Raw genomic sequence first — 25,415 nt, forward strand, 5'->3', positions numbered from 1 at the left:
GTACTTTTGAAACCAGATTGTGTCAGAAGCTGACAAACACAGGGAGTGAAGCGCGGAAAAAAAGGAGCACATTATTTTTTCAGCAAACGTGAACAAACTGTCTTTTTTAACTATTATCTTCACCTTTTAGACTATTATGAACTCAGAAAGATGGAATTACTCTCTAACAGAGGCTACATGTGCTGCTGAAGATTACAGACACAGATGAGAGGTCTGCTCTGACTGGGCTATATTGTGGGCTATATTTCTTGTTGTTTTTTAATCTAAATAAGTACTAAATGTCTGCTGTGTGTAGTTCTTCTGTAGTTGGTAACATATTGGAGACTATAAGGGGCTGTACATATATGTTCATATATGTTGCATTTAGTTATTTATTTTATATAATTACAGATGTTACAGTAGGCTATTTTGCACTGTCATTGATCTGCAGTTACAATCAAATCCTGTTCATAGAAAAGTTAGTAATAAACCTTTATAAAGAAGTATTTGTGTATAAAGCATCTGTTTTGTTAGAAGTGCTTCTCATATGATATGTAAGCAACCCGTACAGCTTTACTGTAGACATTTTCTCGAGCAAGAATGATACGACTGAAACTTTTTTTTGTCATACACCCCGCCCACCAAAAGGGTACCCTTGGTAGTGGAAACGCAAGCCTGATAAATGTGACCCGTACCATACCGTACTGTACCAGTCAGGGGAAACGAGGCCATAAGTTGAGGTATGGGGTCGGATTAAGGCATCTGAAAGGCAATATTCTTGTAATATCCTGCTATTAAGCAAGTCGTCGATAGTGAAAATTAGTCCCTGAACATAAATGTCACCAATATTTATTACAATTTCTGCCAAATATCATAAATTAAGAACTTTAAACTTCAGTATTTTTGGGCTGGCGCATAGCAGTGCTTTATGGGCAGGTGCAGATCGCTGAATTGCACAGTAATGAGGCACTTTCTAAACGCATTTACCAGGCTATAATATTTAAATAACTGCAAAACCCAAGGACTTACATATGTGCTTTTCCACTTGAGGACATTCCCGGATTTGACCGCCGGGAGATTTAGTCAGATTTAGCAGATTAATTTAGTCGCCCCCAAAACTAAACCCACAGACACTTATAGACACATAGCCTTTGCTCAGATGTGTTAAGCGTTCGGCTTGCTCCATACCGAGGAGTCCATTAAAGCCTGCCAAGTTAACTCATCGGCACGCTTACTCAAGCGAATGCAAATTGAGAGAAAAAAGAAAGGAAGACAGCCAGGGTTTGTCGAAGAGAGAGAGAGAGAGAGAGAGAGAGAGAGAGAGAGAGAGAGAGAGAGAGAGAGTAAATGAGGGGGTGAGTTGGCTGCTGTACTGGTGCATCTGTTTCTGAATGAGAACGAGAGAGAGGATGCGGTGGAAGAGAAGAGTCTTAAAGGGCAAAGAGAGTGCATGAGAGAGAGAGGTAGACAAGATTAGGAAAGAGAGGTGAAGTTGTCGTGAAGATGTGCTGGAGAGCAGAGCGCTTTTTACTTTTTGCTTTGATTGTAGGGAGTCTATGGTGACAACCTGTCAGGATTGTACATGATGTAATTAATACAGCTTTGTAATGCTCTATGGTTCCTCTATGCTCTATGTGTGTGTGTGTGTGTCTGAGAGAGAGAGTGAGCGAGAGAGAGAATGCTAATTAATTAATGAATGCAAAGAGAAAAATGTGCTATGAGTTAAATTGCCTTGTGTGTGTGTGTGTGTGTGTGTGTGTGTGTGTGTGTGTGTGTGTTTAAAATGCTTTGGAATGCACAGGTTATTGAATGAATCTGTGTTTTTTACACAGCTTTATTAAAGAGAATTGCTTCTACAAGGCCCACTTAATCCTCAATAGAGCATAACAGTAGGGTTTCAGGAGTAAAATGCCATTCATTTACGCCGTAAAGAATTACTTTTGACAAATATTGCATAAATCCTTTCAAAACGAAGCCATCACAAGCACAGAGGCTGTTAAAATATTAACCATTTTGCTACAGCTCAGTGGCAAGTAAGTGTAAATTCAGTTTCAGTTGTTTGATAACTGGATAAGTTCACTGTAACTACTGAGAATAGCAACATAGGCTCATTCTGAAAATGTAGCCATATTTAGTTTCTGGAGATCATGAATGATATAGCCTAAGCTTAACTGGTGCTGTAGGCAAAAAACGGTCGTGCCACCTTTTCGCGGAAGAAACTGAACAACGGGGGATGTTTGGGGTCTCGTGGACCAAAGTAAAGAAGGAAAAGCGAGGGATAGTGTCTCCAAGATATTGCCCACATTGTCCATGCTTGAATCCACCGCTGAGCCAGAAGTGTGTATGGCTGCATTTTGTTTTTAAAACGAACACTACGGGGCTTTATGACGTTGTTCCTTTTTGCTCCACCAGTTAACCGCTTACTTCCGTATGGATGGCTTTCCTGCAGTTATCATACACGTGAGCAACAATCACACACTGTGAACTTTTAAAGATGCGATCTGAGAGAATCACCAACACCCGTGAGATATTTGGCATGCTTAATATCTGGAGCTGTCGGCGATTCAAGTCATGCAGTGTGAAATGAGTTCTGACTGAAAATAACATTGCGATCGCCTACAACCAATGAGAGAGCAGCATCCACTAGTATGGGTCTCTGCAGGCCAGCAGAAGGTTTGGGAAGAAGGTAAAGGAGCTCATTTTCCGTCTATTTGGACCCAAGAAATGGAGCAAAAACTGATGGAAATTCAGCAGGAGCACTTTTGTCCTCCAAACTGTCTGTTTGATGTGTCATCTGAACAATACCACAACCGGGTTGACAAAGAAAAAAGTTGAGGAGATATTGCTAATTCCTATCAAGGGCGAGGTGAGCAAAATAAGTACATTTTCTACCCCACCAAAGGCTTCTTTCTCATGTATTTAATAACAAAAGATATACTACATGTGTCACGGTACGGGATCAAAACAGGAACAAAAACAGGTGTAGAATCCAAGTGCAGATTTTAATGACGATTGTGCAGTGAAAGTGACAAAGAAATACAAAAAAGTATAAAGTACAAAGTAACAAACAAAGCAAACGAGGACTTAAACAGTATAAAACTCAAACTAGACTTTGACAACTAAGACAAGATACAGTGCAAGATCAGGAACACATACCAATAAAGACGACAACGACCAACTGACAAATAGAGGATGAATGACTGAATATATAGTCCAGGTAATCAACGGAGAACAGAGACAGCTCTGGTTGCAAATCAGTGTAGATGACAGACCGGGTGTGTGCGCGAAAGAATGTATGGAAATGTAGTTCTTAAGCCACTGTAGTTCACTGGGAGTAGCAGGCGAACTACAGTGGCATCTTGTGGACAAACACAGTCATGATAACATGATCTTGCGCTGCTTTCATGACACTTCTTGCATGTGTTTGGTTGTGATACGTAGTTTGCGGACCAAGACAAAGTTGTCTGCAATTCTTCCTATAGCAAAGTCATGCAGTGCAATTTTTAAATACACAGACAAGACAATACACCATATTAGATGTACATATAATAATGAGCCATGTTCGACCCGAGTTCAAACAAACCTTGCCATCGTCTTGATAGAAACGGAGCCAAAAGCAGCGAAGAAATGCTACCCCAGATAGGCATGCAGTGTGAAAGCATCTTTGACATGACTACTTTGAAAATTTTACAGTCTGAACTCGGCATTAGTCCCTGTTTGGAGTTGCCACAGGGAAATGAACCACTAACTATTCCAGCATATGTTGACGCCCTTCCAGTCAGATCAAGTTTTTTTTTAAATGACTCTCAGGTTTAATGGTTCATGGCTTACAACACTTTATTAAAGAAATGTAAGAATTCCTATGGAGACAATGAATGAGAAATACCCTTCCACATCCAAAGCCCATGTAGCCAGTCACTATTTCCCTCTTTACACATAAAACACACTACACATCATCTCTGAACACAACACATGATCAAACCGAACCTATAGAGGGAGGCCGAGCGAAGCAGAACAGTAGTAAATGAACTCACTAATGAGCCTCTAAGTCCTCTTTAACACACCACGCACACACACATCTGTCGACTCAGACAGAACGAACCCATAAACACCTCTTACAGTGCCTGTGTGCAGATGTTTATGACCCCTTGGGTTATTGACAATACTCAACAAACAAACCAGAACCCGTGAAAGAGGAAGCGCTTAAGGGAAGGGTAGGGCGAATAAGTGTCTTGGGTAAAAAGAATCTGTAGACTGTGATCTGCAAGACCTCCATGTGTAAAGTTATGTGTAATCGGACCCGTGACAATACGAGAGAAACAGCTGGACATGCAGCAGACATATGTATGGCTCAGAGTTCTCGTCTCATCTTGCTCAACCACACCCCAAGCTTTTGGACACACCAGTGAAATGCAGTCGGCACATTATGCTGTCATGCAGCTGAAGTCCCCATATGAAGAAATTCATAAGTAAAATAAATAAACAATTTAGAGATAAAATCCAAATGGGTGACACAGTGGTTAGCATTGTCATCTCCCGGCTGGGCCAGTTGGCATTTCTGTGTGGAGTGTGCATGTTCTCCCCAGTATGCTCCTTTTGCTCCTGTTTCCCCCACAGTCCAAAGACGAGTGCTATAGGTGAAATAGGTAATCAAAATTGGCCATAGTCTGTGTGAATGAGAGTGTATGGGTATTTCCCAGTACTGGGTTGTGACTGGAAGGGCATCCAATGCGCAAAACATATACCGGAATAGTTGGCGTTTGTGGTGTGGTGACCCCTGATAAATAAGAGACTAACCCAAAGGAAAATGAATGAATGAATGAATAAATAAATAAACCTGTTGTAATGACAAAATGCAGAACGAGGCTGGTGGCGTTACTGCTAACGAATCTCACTTATGTGCGACACCAATCTCGAGTCTCACAAAGGAGCTCTGGAAATGAAAAATGAGGAGAGACAGCATTGGAAAATGAGAGAGGACTAGGCCTGGACACTATGTTTGTTTCGCTTTTAGTTTGGCCGCAGTCGCCTCGAGTCACTGTTGCTGCCTGTTTGTTTTGTTTATTTATTTATTATTTATCTTATTAAAAGACATCTTAATTAGTTATTTTTATTAGTTTGGCAATAAAGGGGCTACATGCACAGTTAATAACGTGTTTTTATTAATTGGCGGCCATTAAGTGAACTGCAGCAAGAAACTTATTGCTCGTCCTCATACTGCCACACACATAATATTTAATGCTGTGTTCACGCCACACAGAGAGCACTGCATCACTCACTGTAGTTTACTCACAAGATGTTTTTTTCTTCGCTTAAATTTTTTGCTTGAGTTCAATCATTTGAACTTGCACTGTATAATTCAGCCAAATTCTGTGTGTTTGTGAAAACCTCTACATGTGCTTTTACTTGTACTTACTATATAAATTACTCACATAAGAGACTGACGATAATAGCATTTCAACTGTCATAGCAATCTGGGCATGTTTGCTCAAGCTCTGATATTCATCAGTATTGACTCAACTGGGAAATGTAACAATTCACAGTGAAACTGCTGAAAACCAATTGAAATATGTGACTTTTCAAATCGGTAGACATGTTAAAAGAATAATGATAGCAGGGACCATTGTGCTTACTGGAAACTCACTTAACATGTACAATAGCGGTGATCCAGTTGTGGAAAAAAGTTTAAACTGAAAGCGAGTGTGCTGATGTTGATGGCGAAATTGTGATCCAAAATCACAAGATGGTCCATGAAAGCCAATGACTTCATGTAGCCTATTTAAGTTTTAAGGTAGGCTACAGCCTATTGTTTTCAGTGCATGGTTGACTGCTCCTTTAAATACACGGAATATACTTATTTGTCTTATTTGTTTAATTCAATGGACAAAACATGGACAAATTTCTGAAAATAGCCTATTTATTTATTTATAAATATGTTATATTTGTTTAGCCTATATAAGCTATTAAATTATATTTTATTTATTTATTGAAATTATATATTAAATTAAATTGCAATCTGTATTTTTCCTTTATTATTGGCTTTAACAGTTTATTGCTAACTATTCAAAGACAATTTAACTGAAATCTGTGAAAAGTTTTGTTGGCCTACAGTCAAAAATGTAATATTAGAGCCATGATTGTGGCGACAATACTGTGTCTAAATTGAAGCTATTTCTCTTATCAGAAAACAATAAACACACTTATCCCAGGTGCAGCATTGTATTAGATTTTAGCAAATATTAACAAAACACTTCCACCTTTCACGGAGAAACAGCCACCTGGGCGTCGAGTCTTCCACCTTCAGAACTGGCCACTATACTGAGAATAAAGCTTGGCTGCCTCCTACTAATAATGTATTTCCTGACTGTAAAAACTGACAGAGTTAATATTGATTATGCAGTGTTAGGCTATGTAGATCTGGCCATATATTTTTCTTACAAGCTGTTCTCACATTGGAAATAAAAAAAGTGATTTATACATGAAAATCGGACACACAGCTCTTTAAATGACAGCAGTTTTCACTGTTACGTGACTTAAAAAAAAAAAAAAAACAGTGACTAATGAAGTGACTAAACTCTTAATTTCATTTTCCTCTCATAAAGTCATAGTTTTGCAGATTGTTTTTTTTTTTCCAATTTCTACAAATGGGACTGCAAGAATAGTACTGGACTCTAAATATTATAAGCAAATCATTTAAAAATTGTCAAAAACAAAGTGAAAATCACAGAGGCAGTCTTGTTTCAAAAAAATTCAAAGTCTCCTTCAAATGCAGCCTCAAAATGCATCCTTCATTTGCCAAGTTGAACATCCAAAGATTCATTGTACGCTTATGACGGTAGGATGTTTTTTTTTTTTTAAAACTCAGAATTAAATGTATGAATTAGGTTTTATTTTACTTGGATATCTAAACAAATGCTAAAAAAACTAAAAGTATGACATGTCTTTTTAAATAGTGATTTTATAGTTTACATTTTTGTGTACATGTTTGGATCAAAGAAAATATATTTCCAGCTTCTGTAAACCTTGCTTTGCCTTCAGCGGATGCAGCCTCTGAAATGAGACACAACTGAAGTCATTGCATTTGGGAACAGAGATGAAGTTCTCAAGGTGAATGTGTACCTTGGCTCTAAGGGTCAAACAACAACAACAACAACAACAACAAAAAAGTCAAGAATCTTGGTGTGACTCTGGAGTCAGATCTGAGTTTCAATAGTCTTGACAAAGCAGTAAGTAAATCAGCATACTATCATCTCAAAAACATTGCAAGAATTAGATGCTTTGTTTCCAGTGAGGACTTAAAGCAGTGGTCACCAAACTTGTTCCTAGAAGGCCGGTGTCCTGCAGATTTTAGCTCCAACCCTAATCAAACACACCTGAACAAGCTAATCGAGGTCTTACTAGGTATACTTGAAACACCCAGGCAGGTGTGTTGAGACAAGCTGGAGCTAAACCCTGCAGGGACACCGACCCTCCAGGACCAAGATTGGTGACCCCTGACTTAGAGAAACTTGTTCATGCTTTTATGAGCAGCATGGTGGATTACTGTAACAGCCTCCTCACGGGCCTTCCCAAAAAGACAGTCAGACAGCTGCAGCGCATCCAGAACGCCAGGATTCTGACCAGAACCAGAAAATCAGAGCACATCACACCTGTCCTCAGGTCTTTACACTGGCTCCCAGTTACATAATAGGGTCACACTTTACAATAAGGTTCATTAGTTAATGTTAATTAATGCATTTACTAAGATGAACAAACAATGAACAATACATTTACTACTGTATTTGTTCATGTTAGTTAACGTTAGTTAATGAAAATGCAGTAGTTCATTGTTAGTTCATGTTAACTCATGGTGCATTAACTGATGTTAACAAGAATGGACTTGAATGTTTAAAATCTATTATGAGTAACACTTTACAATAAGGTTCATTAGTTAATGCATTTACTAACATGAACTAATCATGAACAACACAAGTACAGCATTTATTAATCATAATTGAACATTTACTAATTCATTATTAAGTATTATCACTTGTCTATAAATCACCAAATGGCCTGGGACCTCAATATATAACAGATATGCTCACTGAATACAAACCAAACAGATCACTCAGATCTTTAGGATCAAGTAAACTAGAAATTCCAAGAGTTCAGCCAAAGCAGGGTTAATCGGCTTTCAGCTACTACAATCAGCTTCCAGAAATGATCAGATGTGCTCCAACATTAGGCACTTTCAAATCAAGACTGAAACACTTCTGTTTAGCTATGCCTTTACTGAATGAGCACTGTGCTACATCTGACAGATCACACTATTATGTCTTTCTTTTCTTTTTCTTTCTTTTATAACCTGTTTTAACACATTTTAATCTTAATTATTTTTATTATTTTGTTTTTATTTTCTATTACCTGTCTCTTTTATTCCTGTTTATGTTAAGCTTTTTGAATTTTACACATTTTTTTATTGAAAATTTAAGTGTAAAATACAGAATTTTACACAATTTTACACATTTTAATCTTAATTATTTTTATTATTTTGTTTTTATTTTCTATTACCTGTCTCTTTTGTTCCTGTTTATGTAAAGCATTTTGAATTGCCAATGTGTATGAAATGTGCTGTATAAATAAACTTCCCTTGCCTTGACAACTGTTGTTATTGCGGCTAATTGTAGTATTGGTAACCTATAGAAACCAACAGCAACAAGGCAAACAAAATGGAGATAGTTGATTGGTTACGTGGGTGTATATTCGCTACGTCAAAGTTTTTTCAGCAAATGTGTTTCAATCTCCAGTAATAAACCATTTTCCGCACATAAACCTCCTAAACCACCTCAAGCAAGCATAAATATATTATTATTCTTATTCTAAATTTTGATCACTCATTTTCTCATATAATACTTCAAACAGGCCATTAACACTGTGATGGAAACCCAGATAGCATTTTCAGTTAGCTAAAACAGATAGCATTTTCAGGCTAAATGAATAAAACGTTTATCATCTTTACTGGTAAAAGTTCACAATAGCAACAAATGTATAAATGAAACAATTGAGTGCACAATGATCCACAAAATCTTTGAACGGACATACTTGAGGTGCTCTGGGCAGAATTAATTGCAGCAATTAATGGAGGATGCAGCAGCATTTGAAGAATATCAATACGAATATAGAGCCTCACAAACACTTTAAAGCGTTACCATCTGAATATCTGGGGGGGTTATAGGTAATTGGACGCGAGGCATGTGCGGACCTCTAGAGAGAGATAGAAGAGTAATGTTATTTGTTTCTGTGTGCAGCTGGGGCTGGTGTCAAGCTCGAAGCTGGAGCTGGCGGTGGAAGAGGAGTGTGAGTCGGGCAGCTTCACCCACAGCGGCGAGTGCTGTGTGCAGTGTCCTCCAGGAGAGGGAGTGATCAAGGAGTGTGGAGCCACCCAGACTGAGTGCACTCAGTGCCTTGATAGTGAGTACCACTTCTCACATTTACGCAATTATTAGACTCTTGTGAAATTTGAATTCTTTTTCAAATATATATATTTAAAACATAACAGTTTTAATAACTAGTTACTAATAACTCATTTATTTCACTTCGCTGAGATGGCAGTGCATAACATTCTACTAATTATTTTACAACTACAGTGTAAAAAAAAAAAGTCAATTAACAGTTTTTTTTTATTTTGTGTTTTCCGATTATTTAAGGTTGTGAATTGCATTATGGGATGTTGATTTCTGCCCTGTCGACTTTTGATGTTGAAAATTCAACAGTTTAACAAAGTGACTTTTATTGACATTTTAGTAGTTTAAAATAATCAAATGTATTGGAAATTCATAAATTTTCTTTTTGGCTTAGTCCCTTAGTCCCTTTATTAATCTGGGGTCGCCGCAGCAGAATGAACCGCCAACTTATCCAGCATATGTTTTACACAGCGGATGCCCTTCCAGCTGCAACCCAATCACTGGGAAACATCCATACACACTAATTAACACACATACACTACAGACAATTTAGCTTACCCAATTCACCTGTACCACATGTCTTTGGACTGTTGGGGAAACCGGAGCACCCGGAGGAAACCCACGCCAACAAGGGAACTCTACACAGAAATGCCAACTGTCCCAGTCGGGGCTTGAACCACCGGCCTTCTTTGTATTAAAATAATATATGTAAAGAAATAAGTCTGTAAAGTAACAGAAAATGTACTGGCAGTCTACTGTAACAACACCAGCCCAGATGATATATCACTTTAAACTACACTGTAAAAAAACAATATTAAAACTGAATTAAATTAGCCACAGCAAATTAGTCAATTGAACTTTTAATTCACTGACTCAAAACAGCTCGTGTAACTTTTAAAATTAAGTTTCAAAATTGAGTATATGATAAACTTAAGTAAGTTACAATTAACTAAAATATATATTGTCATGACTATTGCATGACATTGATCATATATATTTTACAGGGTATTAAAAAATCTTAAACTTCAAACCTTTCAAACTAAGTCAAACTTTTTGAGTTTAAAAGTTGCTGGAAGATAGATCAATGTCCCACAAAGCAATTCAAAGGCATAAATAAATAAGGACAAATTAAAAATAAAAACATGAATCACAATTTATGTAAAACTGCTTATTACCTGACGTGTTTTACAGTGTAGGTTAAATAGGTTAACTACAGTAGACAAATTATGATAATTTGGCAAGTTATTGATAACAGTGGTTTGTTGTGTTGCCAATCAAAAAATAATAATTCTAAAGGGGGCTAATAATAATAATAATAATAATGAGCTCAATAAGTAGTTTTTTTTGCTCTCATAAAAAATTATATATATATATATATATATATATATACATACATACATACATACATATATATATATATATATATATATATATATATATATATATATATATATATATATATATATATATATATATATATATATATATAAAGATAAAACTGAAAATTCCCTTGTTCTGTTGATTTAATGTTTGAAAAAGAATACATATTTCACATGGAGGGCTAATAATAAATGTATATTCATGTGTATGATTATATATATATGATATATTTCATGTATTATTAAACACCTGTACACATGCATGGACGAACATCCACAATTCTTCCTTTTACCCACATAAATTTATTAAGGTAATTAGTCTCTCTCAGACGTACACACGTATGCTTATTAACACATAATCATGTTCTCTCTGACACACAAACACATGCACATACACTCAAAGAACAGACAGAAAGCTGAAAGTAATTATGCAATTAGCTGGATATGCTATATGAGCTGCTGCTGTGTGTGTGTGTGCTTAATGCTTTAATTTAGGCCAAATGTTCAGCTTCGTAGTCTTTGAGGAAAACCAGACTGAGTGTTACTGAGAAAAACAAGACGTGAGAGATGAACACACATTTAAAAAGACACATAATATGTTGGAGTCTTTGTAATCCTTAGGAAATCTTGGCGGTCGGTTGACTCAATATTTTCAGGATGAAGGTTACGTTTGTATCACAGAATATATGGGTTATACAGTTCAAAGCAACATTTATTTCACAGTATGCCCTATTTTATTTTTTCTTATTATTTCTTTTATTAAAAGCAGTTTACACAAAATTTTTAAGGTCAATATTATTAGGAATATAGGAAATGATTATTTTTTGGCTAAATAACAAACAGCTGTTTTCCAATGACTTGCCTAATTAACCTATTGAAGGCATTTAACTGCAGTTTATGCTGAATACTAGCATCTTGAAAAATAATTAATAAAATAATATGTTCTGTTTTCATGGCAAAGACAAAGAAATATTTATTTTTAAACTATTACATTTTAAACAGTGTTGGGCAAGCTACTTGAAAAATGTAGTGAGCTAAGCTATTAGCTACTCAAAACGTAGTTTAACTACTCTAAAAGCGATCTCCTGGGAAATGTAGCAAGCCAAGCTAAAAGCTGCAAGGCAAAAGTCGCTTAGCTACATCCAAGCTATTTCTGCAATTTTCATTTTTAAATTGAAGCAACTTAAATCCAAGTCAATCATATCTTTGTGATCAATAAAACTGTTAATAAAACATGTGAGGCGTAATTGTTCAGTTTAATTATTTACTGCAAATGTTATACTGTACTAAACAGAAACAAATTATACTATTTTACAGCACAAACAAAAAATCCAATAAAACCTTTAAACATTTAAAATACTAGTAATTTATAGTAAAGGGAAATATGTAAAACAGGTAGAAAGAAGAAAATCGTCATTCTCGCCGTCAAATGGATTTACTTTCATCAGCTAAACACCGGCCTCACAGCTCTTTGAATGTCAGTGCAGTCACTTTCTTCAGAAGAAAACAGTTGAAGTCAGATTTATTAGCCCCCCTTTGAATTGTTTTTTTCTTTTTCTTCTTGAGAAAGTCTTATTCGTTTTATTTTGGCTAGAGTAAAAGCCGTTTTTAATTTTTAAAAGACATTTTGGGGTCAACATTATGGGGGGGGGCTAATAATTTTGACTTCAACTCTATATCTATTTATAAATATATACATACATAGAGTTGAAGCCAGAATGATTAGCCCCCCTTAGATTTTTTTCTTTCTTTTTTTTTATATTTCCCAAATGATGTTTAACAGAGCAAGGAAATTTTCACAGTATGTCTGATAATATTTTTTCTTCTGGAAAAAAAGTCTTATTTCATTTTTTAAACACCATTTTAAGGACAAAATTATTAGCCCCTTTAAGCTATTTTTTTAGTAGTCTACAGAACACACCATCATTATACAATAACTTGCCTAATTACCATAACCTGCCTAGTTATCCTAATTAACCTAGTTAAGCCTTTAAATGTCACTTTAAGCTGTATAGAAGTGTCTTGAAAAACATCTAGTCAAATATTATGTACTGTCATCATGTCAAAGATAAAATAAATCAGTTATTAGAAATTAGTTATTAAAACTATTATGTTTAGAAACGTGTTGAGAAAATCTTCTCCCCGTTAAACAGAAATTGGGGAAAAAATACATAGGGGAGCTCATATTTCAGGGGGGCTAATAATTCTGACTTCAACCAAATTCCGCATCCCCCTTCCCCATTATATGCACATCAGGAAACACAGGATAACTGAGGAAGTAAATTAATTACACCAGATATGACTTTATGAGTACATCATATGAGTGTTAAGTGTCTGGCGGTTGATTCCGCTGTGGCGACCCCAGATTAATAAAGGGACTAAGCAGTAAAGAAAATGAATGAATGAATGAATGTTAAATGTCTTTTATTTCACATACAGGTATATGGATTTTCCACAGTCAAAATGTCCAGTTTAGCATGGTTGATTCATGCTGATGACAGTTCTAGGTACAGTATTACCAACAGTGAATGCAACTAGTGCTTAACAGAAAGATCATGAGGCGGTTTCCAACATGTTCCAAATAGCACTTAAAGCACAATACTAGTAGCATGAAAAACATCTAGTCAAATATTATGTACTGTCATCATGGCAAAGATAAAAGAAATAAGTTATTAGAAGTTAGTTAATAAAACTATTATGTTTAGCAATGTGTTTCATTTTATATAATTTCGTGGTAAAAAAATATGTAGGGGGCTAATACTTCAGGAGGGGTAATAATTCTGTCTTCAACTGTACATATGTCCACTGACATTTAGAAACTGCATTGGCACATTTGGAAATGACAAAACACTTTTTACCTCTTTCTGTTGTGTTTTTCCTAAAGTGTCTCTATTCTACTTTTCGCTCTCAGTCAGAGAAACGAGCGGCTCACGGCGAGCGCAGAGAAGCACTTAGAGGACGACAGGCCTGAAATAGAGGAGGGCTTATGTTTCAGGATAGGACACTTTACATCAATAACCCAACTGGCTGCTTTTTTTTTCTTCTTTGTGCGTGGGATATAAATAAAGACGGTGAATGTTATATTAGAAAAGCACCTGCATGCATTTTTAGTGCAAGAAAACAAGCTTCCTGTTTACTGATATTTTGTGTTCTTTGCGCTTGTCTCCTGTCCTCTGTTTGGTCAACGCTGACAAAGACACACACACACAAGCACACCTACACACACAATTGCAGGTTTTGGTGGTTTATGAGGAAATATCTGTAGGTGTAATGTATTTTATACAGTAAAAACTGCTTTTAATAATCACAATAGGGCGGCAAGTGGGTAGCAATGTCGCCTCACAGCAAGAATGTTGCTAGTTCGAGCCTCGGCTAGGTCAGTTGGTATTTCTAAATGGAGTTTGCATGTTCTTTCCGTGCTCGTGTGGGTTTCCTCCAGGTGCTCCGGTTTCCCCCACAAGTCCAAAGAGAGGTGAATGTGTGTGAATGATAGTGTATGGGTGTTTCCCAGTGATGGGTTGCAGCTGGAAGGGCATCTGCTGCGTAAAACATATGCTGAATAAGTTGGTGGTTCATTCCGCTGTGGCGACCCCTGATTAATTAAGGGACTAAGCCAAAAAGAAAATAAATGAATTTCCGATAGTCTCGTCAGGTTTTAGTTGACTAAAAGTTTGAGCATTATAGCCTTGTTTTAGTCGGAATAATCCACGAATATGCTCGTGTAGTTTTATTTGACAAAAACTGATGACATTTAGTCCACATTTGGTCAAAGAATTTTGTATTTTTGTCTCCTTTTAGTAATGCAGAGTCAAAACAAAGTGGTATTGCTATACATTTGGTCCACACACACATACCTCTTTCATGCATCTTCGCTCCCTCAACCCTGCCCAGTCTAGACACAAGCATACATCAGCAACTACTGAAATATTTAGCTGGCCATTTTTCTGTCTTCCTCTTTCACACATGCACGCACACACTCATGACAGTGTGTGTGTGTGTGACCAAAAACTGATAGATACAAAGCACTCCACATCACAGTTACTGTATCAGCTGCCATTTCATCATTCTTCTGGTCAATTTCTTTCATTCCTTTACTCATATTGACTGATTTTACTTTCGTTTTTTTGCATTGATTATTATAGACAGGAAGTTTAAAACCTTACGAGTTGTGTTCACACTGACAAGGTCATTGGTTTGATTTATTTATGTGAGTCTCAAAACTGCTGTCTGTGCCATATTTGATCACAATCTAAACTAATAAATAAATGATAAACTAATAAAAGTCTTAATTCGCCCAAAAATGTACATTTACTCACCAATTACTCTCCCTCAATTCACTGTAAAAATACTCGGTTCCACAAAATTCCTTCATGTTCTCCCAACACAAATCGATAAAGTTAACAAAATCATTTTTTAACAAATTTAAGTTGATTGAACATAAAACATTTAAGTTGTCCCACCCAGAAAACCTCAGGATATGTGTTGTTTCAACTAATTTTAAATACATAGTTTGAACATGCAGCAAAAGTCATTTTCTGAGAGTTGGTTCCAAACCTTTACGAGTTTTCTTTCTTCCTTCGAGCACAAAACTAAATGTTTTGAAGAATGTTGGAAATTGGCATCCAAAAAAAGGAAAAGCAGTTGGCATCCTTAAAAAATATGATGAAAGTCAAAGGTTACTGGTTTCCAACATTCTTCAAAACAACAGTACAACAATGTTATATGATTACTTATAAATATTTCTGTGACATGTTAATTTAAGTAGCAATTCTCACTATTAAGTTTCTTATTACTAGCCTATTTTTAAGATATTAGCTGTTTATTAATACTTATAAAGTATATACATACATTGTAAAACCCAAAAAGGTAGGGTAACTCAAACCATTTGAGGAAAACAATTGCAACAAATCATTTAAGTTCAAAAGCTAATCCTAATGAGTACTGTGAACTTAATCTATTTGATTGAACAAAGCCATTTGAGCACAGTAAAACCTGATGAATGAAGATAACTCAATCTAACTGAGTACTGTAAAACCTAGTGAGTTAAGGTAACTCAAACCGTTTGAGAATACTGATTGCTACAAACCATTTGAGTTAAAAATCTAATCTATATGAGTACTGTGAACTCACTCCATTTAAGTTGAAATAATGAGGGATTTTATTAACGTCAACACTGAGTTTAAAACTCTTTTCAAATAATTACAATTAACTTTCAGTCAATTTTAAGTCAACTACACTCATTTATTTTGATAAAGTTGACTGTTGGGTGTTGAGTGTACTCCGAATGATCTTTTTCTATATTCCTAATCAATACCTAAACCCAATTGTTACCTTAATAACTGCACTGTAAGTTAACTGAACTTCATCAATTGAAACAATTTACTTAAAATATGAAGGTAAAATAGTTTTAAGCTAAAAAATAAGTTGACACCTGATTAACTTTTGAAATTAAGTAAAAGTACCGTAAAACATGCGTTGTCATTATTTTTTTATTATGTAATTTTTCACATAATCCAGCGAAAAATAGTTCCAGGAAGCAGGTAAGACAAAAACAGAAGGCAAAAAATAAAATTAACAAGTACATAACAGGTGAGAATGTGGGAAAATCTGAAAATGTGGTAAATATCAGGACATTTCAAGACAGCATTTCTTTTTCTGGATTGCTTTTGCAAACTCTGTCGGTTGGGTTTAGGGAAGGAAGAGGGTGGGTCAGTCGATCGGTCGGTCAGTCAGCCGACAGTGGCCACTTCTTGCGCAAGAAAAGCAGTGTGAATGGGACGCGTAAGATAAATTTGAGAAAGTGTACACAGCAGCCTCTGGTGGATTCGCAAAAACAAAAACTTTAAAAAAAGCATAGCTCCTGCCACGTATTTGGTGCTCTCCAGAAATGTCTACAGGGGTACGTAATCACAATGAGCCTGATAAGCCTAAAAGTAAAAGTAAATAGTCTGTTTAGTGTGTTATGTACATTAAAAAAAAGTTTTTTTTGCTGTTTGTTCAAGCTACTTATTTAAAATGAGTTCAATTAACACAACTTAACTTTCTTACAACTTAACTGTGTTATGTTCAATCCACTTACTTTTGTTAAAACAGTTAAAATAACTTAATCGATTTATATGACAACATGAAGATATTGTGTGGAATCCAGCATTTTTACAGTGCATCTTCAAATAAAGTGACCACTGTATTGGTTATACATGTTTGTGCTATAATTTAATTTAACAAGTGCATGCTTATTTAAAAAAAAAAATACTTAAAATTTTTTTAAAATAAACTTAAAATGAATGAATACTGTAATGCTTAAAAATGTCTAATTTAATAATAACAATCAAAATCATGAACAATAATGTCACATTGCAAATAACACTTTGAAGTAAAACATGAATTATAAGTCAGTAAAATACAAAAGCAATGTGTTATTTAAACTGTTTGTAAAAGGCCCATAGGATCAGTGCTTAACTGGAATCAGTCAGCGTGTCAGTTTTAAACAGAGCTGACTAATGACTGATGGGGATTTGGGGAATAACAGCATTAGATAATGATGCATTTAAGCACAGGCTACATCAGATGAGACTAAAACAGCTCTTATTCATCGGAGGGAGAGGGAGAGAGAGAGAGAGAGAGAGAGAGAGAGAGGTTAATGCTACTGAACATTCATGCAGAATGACTGGAGCCATCACTGCTTTTATTGGCCTGTGCATTCGCTCTACTGTTCCACACAGCTTTGAATTATTACTTTAACTGTATTATAAAAGAAACAGTCATGCTAATAAAGAACAACTGAATTTTCAAAACAGAGCAGAAATGCATTCAAGTGTGTTCCGATAAACCAATATGGTTGTGGTTATGGATCAGAATACAGTGCATTACGCAATGGCCGTTCTTTTGCTCGTTCGGTATTATGTTACTTACAAAATCTTTTAAAACGTGCCAGCGAAAGTATTGGCAAACATCCACAATAGTTACAGTACAGTTCTCCTCCTGCTAAATGACAGGCGAGCAGAAAAGCAGGTTCTTCTGAGAGAGAGAAAGAAGTGTAAAAAAACTGCATGCACCTGGCTGATTTAACTGTAAGTGTCTGTTTGTTTTAAGAGAAAAGGAAGACATGAGATGTGAACTAACATACAGCTGAAGTCAAAATTATTAGCCCACCTAAAATATTAGCCGCCCCGTATATTTTGCTCACAATTTCTGTTTAACGAAAATAAGATTTTTTTCAACACATTTCTAAACATAAGTTTTAATAATTCATTTCTAATAACTGATTTATTTTATCTTTGCCATGATAACAGTGGATAATATTTGACTAGATATTTTAGGACACTTCTATACAGCTTAAAGTGACATTTAAAGGCTTAAATACAGTAGGTTAACTAGGCAAGATAGAATAATTTTGTAAGTCATTGTATAACGATGGTTTGTCCTGTAGTTATAATCAAAATCAAAAATATATATTGGTTAAAGGGGGCTAATAATATTGACCTTAAAATAGTTAAAAAATAAATAAAATAAAAGGCTTTTATTTTAGCCAAAAAAATAAAAAAGTTTCTCCAGATGAATATTATAGGAAAAACTGTGACAAATTCCTTGCTCTATTAAACATCATGTGGGAACAGTAAGCTTCTTTATTGCTATAAAAGAAGCTCACCAAGGCTACATTTATTTGATTAAAAACTATGATAACTGGAAAATATTATTACACAATAATTTAAAATTTAATATTAAATTTAATTTAATAATAAAAAAAACATTGTTTTATTAAATCTTGTTTAAAATAAAATTAATTTCTGTGATTCAAAGCAGAATTTTTGGCCCCATTAATAATTTCAAAATCATTGTAATATAATGAGCTGCAACTCAAAAACACTGTACAATTCAGAAGTAACATTAAAAGTTCTACGGCTGCCAAACAAATTACATAACATTACAGTAAAATGTCTTTGTTGAAATAAAGTGCAAAAATAATAAATCTACAAATATTTCTAATATTTCCCAGAGATGGGTTGCGGCTGGAAGGGCATCCGCTGTGTAAAAACGTGCTGGATAAGTTGGCAGTTCATATCGCTGTGGCGACCACGGATTGATACAGGGCCTATCTGAAATGAAAACGAATGAATGAATGAATGAATGAATGAATGAATGAATATTTCCAATAAAATGTTTACAGAAATACACTGTTATTTTACAGAATTTTCCTATATTATTACGGGCAAATACATTCAATATTCAATATAAGTTTTACAAAGCATAAAAAATACATAAAAATACATTTAAAAGTAAAACTAATAAGAGTTTACTTTAAAATGACAAAAATTAAGAAAAATGTTAGCATTGTCATGAACCTTAATTTTGTGAGGTGCACAAGTAATTACAATTTATTACTTTAATTTTCTTAATTTTAAATGTTTTTCAAAAAAAAAAAAAAAAACAGGAAAAACACTAAACTAAAAGCTGGTCTAAAGTTCAGCAAAGAGCACGTTAGTTATGTGCCTATGCAGAAAAAGCCAATACATTGCTTAATACACAAAGGATATACAGCAATACACAAATATCTTTATATATGAAAAAAAAGGATATGTTAGAAAAAATAATAATAAATAATAATTACTACATAAATATAAAAAACCCTACCTCCATTCCTTTTGTTCCAGCTCATTTAAGACAATTTGCATTTGTGTAATGTTATTATTGTCATTAGTATTATTTATTATATGCATATTTATATTTGGTTAAATTAATACAAGTTTACATTTGTCCACCTGTTGGGTTTTGGAGATATATGCATCATTATATGGGGCAAAAGAATAGGATGTGCGTTTGGATATAGTTTTTTGACCACACTTCATTATTATAGTTCATTTATTTGTTTGCCGGAAATTAGAACTGAATTTAAAAGTAGTTTTGAAACAAATCTTTGCACTTAACAAACATAATTAAATATGTAGGCTAATGATGTCTTCAGTGGAGTGCGTACAGCACCGTGTCCTTATCCACAGAAGTAAAGAATAAAAATAAAGAGAAAGAGAAAGTAAAGAGGCCAAATGGAGGAGGATTGTTCTTTATTCCAGTGCTGCAGATGGTTTGTTTAACAGTTTTATCGCTAGTGAAGCATTCAGTTTTTCCTCTTACAAAGTCGCCATAAAAATAGCAAATGCGCCTTGGCATGATGCAACTGACTCTTAAAGGCTATGGGAGATGAGACTCTGATTAGTTTAATGCACGTTTTGCTCAAAACACACAAATAACTCATCAAGAGAATACACACATCCGTGCTAGACCATGCGCTGTGGGTGCAGCGCAAATTTTTCCATCCTTAAAATAGCAATAGTGGATTTGGACATGCCTTTAATGCTTTTGCGCCATGAGCTTTAGACTTTGCGCTTATATCTTTGAAATAGAGCCCATGAGCTAACTTATTTCTTTCATGTTGTCTCAACAAATCAATTGCCTAAAACTCAACATTTTTACAGTGTATAATAATATTAAATTAAATGAATCTTGAGAATACTGAAAACAAACAAACAAACGAGGAACATTCACAAGAAATTTCAATATTCAAATTAAAATGTTCATCTAATTCCTTTACTTGGCAAATCCTATATTATTTAGTGACATGTTTGAAGGATACCTAATTTGATTGATTATTTAAAAAGAACTTATATATGTTAATAACCAAACAAACTGTTCCATTTAATAATTGTCCGTTACTCTAAGAGGGTAAAAGTGCACAAAGACAGCTTGAGTCTTTCCTGTTTGCACTCTTGTCAGAAAGGCATGTATTTATTATGCGTGTAAACAGCCATTGTTTGTGTTTGTGAGTTGTTTATGTCAGTGTTTGCGATAGATGTTTGTGTTTGTAAATCGTGCAAAATGGCTAGTTCAGGTGTATCCCAGCTAAGTTTACTGCACACGCTTCATATGAAAGTCACAATAGTCTTAACTCACTATAAAGATGAAGTGTTTAAAGACAGTGTAAACAACGTGGAGAAAGTAAACACTGCAAGTCAAGTTATAGAAGTAATGAAAGGAAGATGGAGATCAGACAGTGCGTGTTCCTCTCTCACGGTCAGGGAAATTACAGTAAACAAAGACTAAAAGACTAGTCAAGACCAAAATACTGGATGGATGGATGGATGGATGGATGGATGGATGGATAGATAGATAGATAGATAGATAGATAGATAGATAGATAGATAGATAGATAGATAGATAGATAGATAGATGGATAGATGGATAGATGGATAGATGGATGGATGGATGGATGAATGGATGGATGGATGGATGGATGGATGGATGGATGGATGGATGGATGGACGGACAGACAGACAGACAGATAGATAGATAGATAGATAGATGGATGGACCAGCTTATATACAGTTGGGCGACAAATGGACTGATCTTTAAATTCTCCGCTGCAGATCGAGGTCAAATCCATCCATCAATAATTAATGAAGGAGAAAGGAAAGAGCGAGCGAGAGAACCAACAGATGGGCTGAAAGGGTTGTTCAGCTGAATTGACACTTTCGCAGCTCATCGTTGTCCACGTCACATGACCCACATGTTTACCAATCATCCCGGTCCTTCCATAGAGCACTGGAGACCAGTCTGCTCTTAGAAAGAATATAATTTATTGAGTGAGTGAGAGTGTGTTTGTGTATGTGTGCGAGTGTGTGTTATACTCAGTGAAATGGAGCAATCAGAAGTGGCACATTTAGTGTTACACATTTAAGAGCATTTTGTACCCACAGCATCACAGCTCTATCAACGAGGATGAATTTATTTCTCATGTTTGAACGGGGTATAATGAAAAGTGCTTTGTCTGCATCAGCAGTCTCATGTTTGTCAGCACAACATGTTCAAGCAGTTGTTTTCGCGTGTCTCAGAAGACTTGATTAGGGGCAACCGAGTCATTAGCCTGAACATCGCCTGCACAACAAGAGCAAACATGACAAGAACAGCACGCTAAGTGTTTCGCTTCCGTCCCAAATATGGAGAGGTGAACACCTCACCCTCAGGCCAACCTCAGGCGTGAACACATCAAACAGCGTCAAACCCCCAAAAAACACACTGAATCTCACGGTGACACAAACATCAACAGTGATGGAGATGATTGATTATTTTCCCCTCACTGGAAAGAAAATCACAGTTTCTCAATGTTTCTTCACGGACAGCAAGGAGATTAAATGAAGACCTGCTCTTCTGAAAGAAAGATCTTCATAATCTCACATACTTCAAGAGATTCAATGCTGCCCTCATAAATCGACAGAAATGTCAATATGAACAAAGCATCACTGATTTTTCAATATTCAGTATTTAAATGTAATATACACAGACCCTCTAGTTTTTCTTTTTTTGTGATTTTTTTGCGATAAAATGAAAATTTGCAGACAATTTTGCAATAAAAAAATATATGTATAAATGTAAAAATGTACATATATATCTTATTTACTATATTAGGTAGTCCACTATGTTATGCTTGCAATCTGAAACAATGACAAGGACACAAGCTATAAAACTAAATCTTTATTTTGGTCTCTGGTATCTGAAACAGTAGGTATTAAGTCAAAGTAAGTTAGTATAACTCTTATTTTATCCAGGATTTTACTTTCATATTTCACTCCCCAGAGCTTCTGACATCATGTACTTCTGAGTTAAACGAAATAATTTATCCATTTGACTCACATCGTAATACCAGTCAGACAAAAAAAAAGACAAAAACCTCATTTTAATGTGAAAATATTCCTTATATCGGGTGCTGTTGCTTTTATTTAGAACACACTTTGAATCAGCCTTTGTTGGTGTCGTCAATCTAGCAACCTGCACTTGCATTTTGAACCAGCGGTGCAATACATAGTTCAAACACTGGGTGTCAAACTTGCATACTGCTACTTTAAAATAAAGTGTGCCCACAAATCTCACACCTATACCCAACCATCATTGAAGGATGATCAAAATTGTAAAATTAGCCACAAAATGCAACTAATTGCTTTAAGAGTGCATTGAAAATGTAGCTGTTTTTCACTTGTTTAAATATTTTATAAGCTCTCCCAGATTCAGAGTGTTTATGTATGCATGTAATATGAGTGGCCAAATACATTTGCATTGCTTTTGCACAACTTACATTAGTAATGTATTTATCCCCCTGCATTTCTGGTCTTAAAAATGAAATTGTGAATGATAAATAAACCGTGAGTAAAAGTATCATGCTACAAACCAAGAGAATCAAACTACAGGTGTAAACACACTTAATAATGGTTAATTCACCCAGGAATGAAAATTAATTTAACCATTAAAAGCTAAAATGAACCATTTAAAGCAAAGCATGGTATCAGTCTGATTTCACGTAAAAGTTAAGTAAGATAGCCCACTATTGGGGGCGATTATGAACAAATAACTAGTTAATAGGAAAAAGCATCCTCTGAGCATATCCCTTTGAATCAGTGTGCAAAACAGCTGTGGGACTGCTTTTGTTTCATGTTTGTGGTGTTTGATGAAAAGCAGTCCTGCATTCCAGGAATACAATCACATTTCCAGCAGAGATCTATCTGTATGTTGTTGTTTTTCTGCACATTTTGTTTGTTTTTGTTCTTTAGCATCATGAGAGTAAAAGAACAGAGACACATGCATGAGAGAGATTATAACCAACTCACCTTGATAACATCTTAGGCTCACCGCATGCTTGTCTAAAAAGGAAGAAAAAAAGCCATTTTTAGATGGTATGTGGAGAAGCGTCAGATTAATGTGGTGTTGGTGGCCACATTTCTCAAGGCTGTGCGGATGTGCTTCTGCTGCTCGCCATTTTATACACGTTTATTGTCTGAAATATGATCTTCATCCTACAAATGTGGCAGGTTTATTTGGTGTTAATAGTTTTAACTTTTAAAATCCAACTCTATGTGGTCACGTAGAAATAAAAAAGGTTTTTGCCAAAACAAAAGTTATGCAATCGGCACACATTCCAATGCTTTCTGTTGTAAGGTCTTGTCTGTAATATAAAAGAGGAGCTGATAATCCAGTATAATGCTTCAGATATATCTGACAGATCATTTCATGGTAATGATATATTATTTGCAGGACATAAATTGGTCTGAACAGGTTTCAAATGTTATTGCAACACGGGGAGTGAACACTTGACCTTCTGTTTCCACATGACAGCCCGCAGGAAATTATTATTATTTTTTTTGTCAGAGAAGATTCTCAGTTACGTTTCGTTTAATTATCAACCTTCCTTCAAATGTTTCCATAAAAACTCCAGATGGGATATTTTTGTCTTTGAAAAAAAATTTATGAGAAATTTTAATGATAAAAGATCAGACAGATCAGATACAAATGTATCGGTTTTTATCATGACCTTTTAAAGTTGTGAATCTCTTTTCTGATTATGTACAGTGTTAAAGGTGCCATATACTGCAGTGATTTAATAAGTGAAATAGTTCTGTAATTTCCACGTAGTTTGTTTATGGCTTCGGTAACGGTTTTATAAGCTAATTTATTATTCCATAAAATACCTCTAGAATCAGAAGGTCCATGATTGACCATATGTAGTTTGTGTAAACAATTTGGGGCTTAAGTTTTCAAAATAAACATCCCACTTACAGTAAGTGAGATCTACGCTTAAAATAACTAAGGGAGGAAAATTCTCAATGTTGCGTCACTAGAAAACATTTAGCTTATCAAACGCAGCCTGAGGCATGCATATTAATGATCTCAGAGCTTGTTTATGATCTCAAAACTGAAAATGAGTTGTGTTCTTTTGATGATGTCAGCTGCTCGTCAGATCCGGATGAATGAACTAAAGTAGACATGTATGCAAATGTGGAGGGCTTGGCCTGTGAGTCTTCTCACAGTTAGCTTTGTCTTCTGATTGGCCCTTTGTTCACCGGGATTTTACACTCTTGGAATTTACATGAAAAAAGAGGAAAAAATGGTGTCTGAGGCTTACAGTATGCCCATTTCCATATACAAATCTTTTTTTATTCTACTATGCCTAAGTATACCGAGATTTTTAATTATAGGGCACCTTTGAAGAAAAATACATTTGCCAGAAACCATAATATACACAATAAAAAGTTGTTATTTATATAAAGACATCAATCATAAATCTTTTTCATGTTATAACAAACCAATACTTAAAAGGAACCTATTATGCCGCTTTTTACAAGATGTTTCAGCTCAAAATAACCCACAAATAATGTTTTATAACTCTTTGAAAATGACCCTTTTAGGCTGTGATCTCTATTTTGCCATTTTGGTGACTGTCGCTTTAAATTTAAATGAGATTGGGCTCTTTTCATAAGAGGGCGGGGCTACAAATGCATATGGGTCAGCATAAGTGGCAGATTCAAAAACAAGACTAATGTGTTATGTTAATGAGGGAGAGATTGTCACTAATGCGTAGGGGTTTCCCCCACTGATGACATGTACAAAGGAAAAATGTTAATTAAAGCGTTTCCACAGACTGTTTTTATGAGGTGTGATTATAACAAAAATAAAATGAATACATTTTTAACATTAGAAGCTGGTTATGTTCACAGACTGTTGCCACACAGCGGCGTTTGAACCCTATATACAAGTGATTTTTGCATAATAGATCCCGTTTAATGTCCTCTAACAC

The 25,415-nt window shown here is 35.2% G+C and overlaps 1 protein-coding gene and 1 long non-coding RNA gene across 4 annotated transcripts in view; one reads left to right on the forward strand and one right to left on the reverse strand.

Moving 5' to 3' along the window:
- Positions 1 to 25,415, reverse strand: part of LOC141381177 (uncharacterized) — a 250,631-nt gene that overhangs the window by 8,608 nt on the left and 216,608 nt on the right. For 2 of the 3 annotated variants that reach the window (XR_015480633.1, XR_015480634.1), the window contains exon 3: positions 23,452 to 23,484. The exons of the other annotated variant lie outside the window; for it this stretch is intronic. This is a non-coding gene — a long non-coding RNA (uncharacterized LOC141381177). The remainder of the gene's footprint in view (positions 1 to 23,451; positions 23,485 to 25,415) is intronic. 3 annotated transcript variants of the gene reach the window in all.
- ngfra (nerve growth factor receptor a (TNFR superfamily, member 16)) overlaps positions 1 to 25,415 on the forward strand; it is a 73,344-nt gene that overhangs the window by 4,052 nt on the left and 43,877 nt on the right. Inside the window, exon 2 of the mRNA XM_087244213.1 lies at positions 9,267 to 9,429. Coding sequence (XP_087100339.1) covers positions 9,267 to 9,429 — 163 coding nt within the window. The remainder of the gene's footprint in view (positions 1 to 9,266; positions 9,430 to 25,415) is intronic.

This window comes from Danio rerio, chromosome 3 (genome assembly GCF_052040795.2).
Source record: "Danio rerio strain M-AB ecotype USA chromosome 3, GRCz13ab, whole genome shotgun sequence".
In the NCBI taxonomy this organism is placed as follows: Eukaryota; Metazoa; Chordata; class Actinopteri; order Cypriniformes; family Danionidae; genus Danio; species Danio rerio.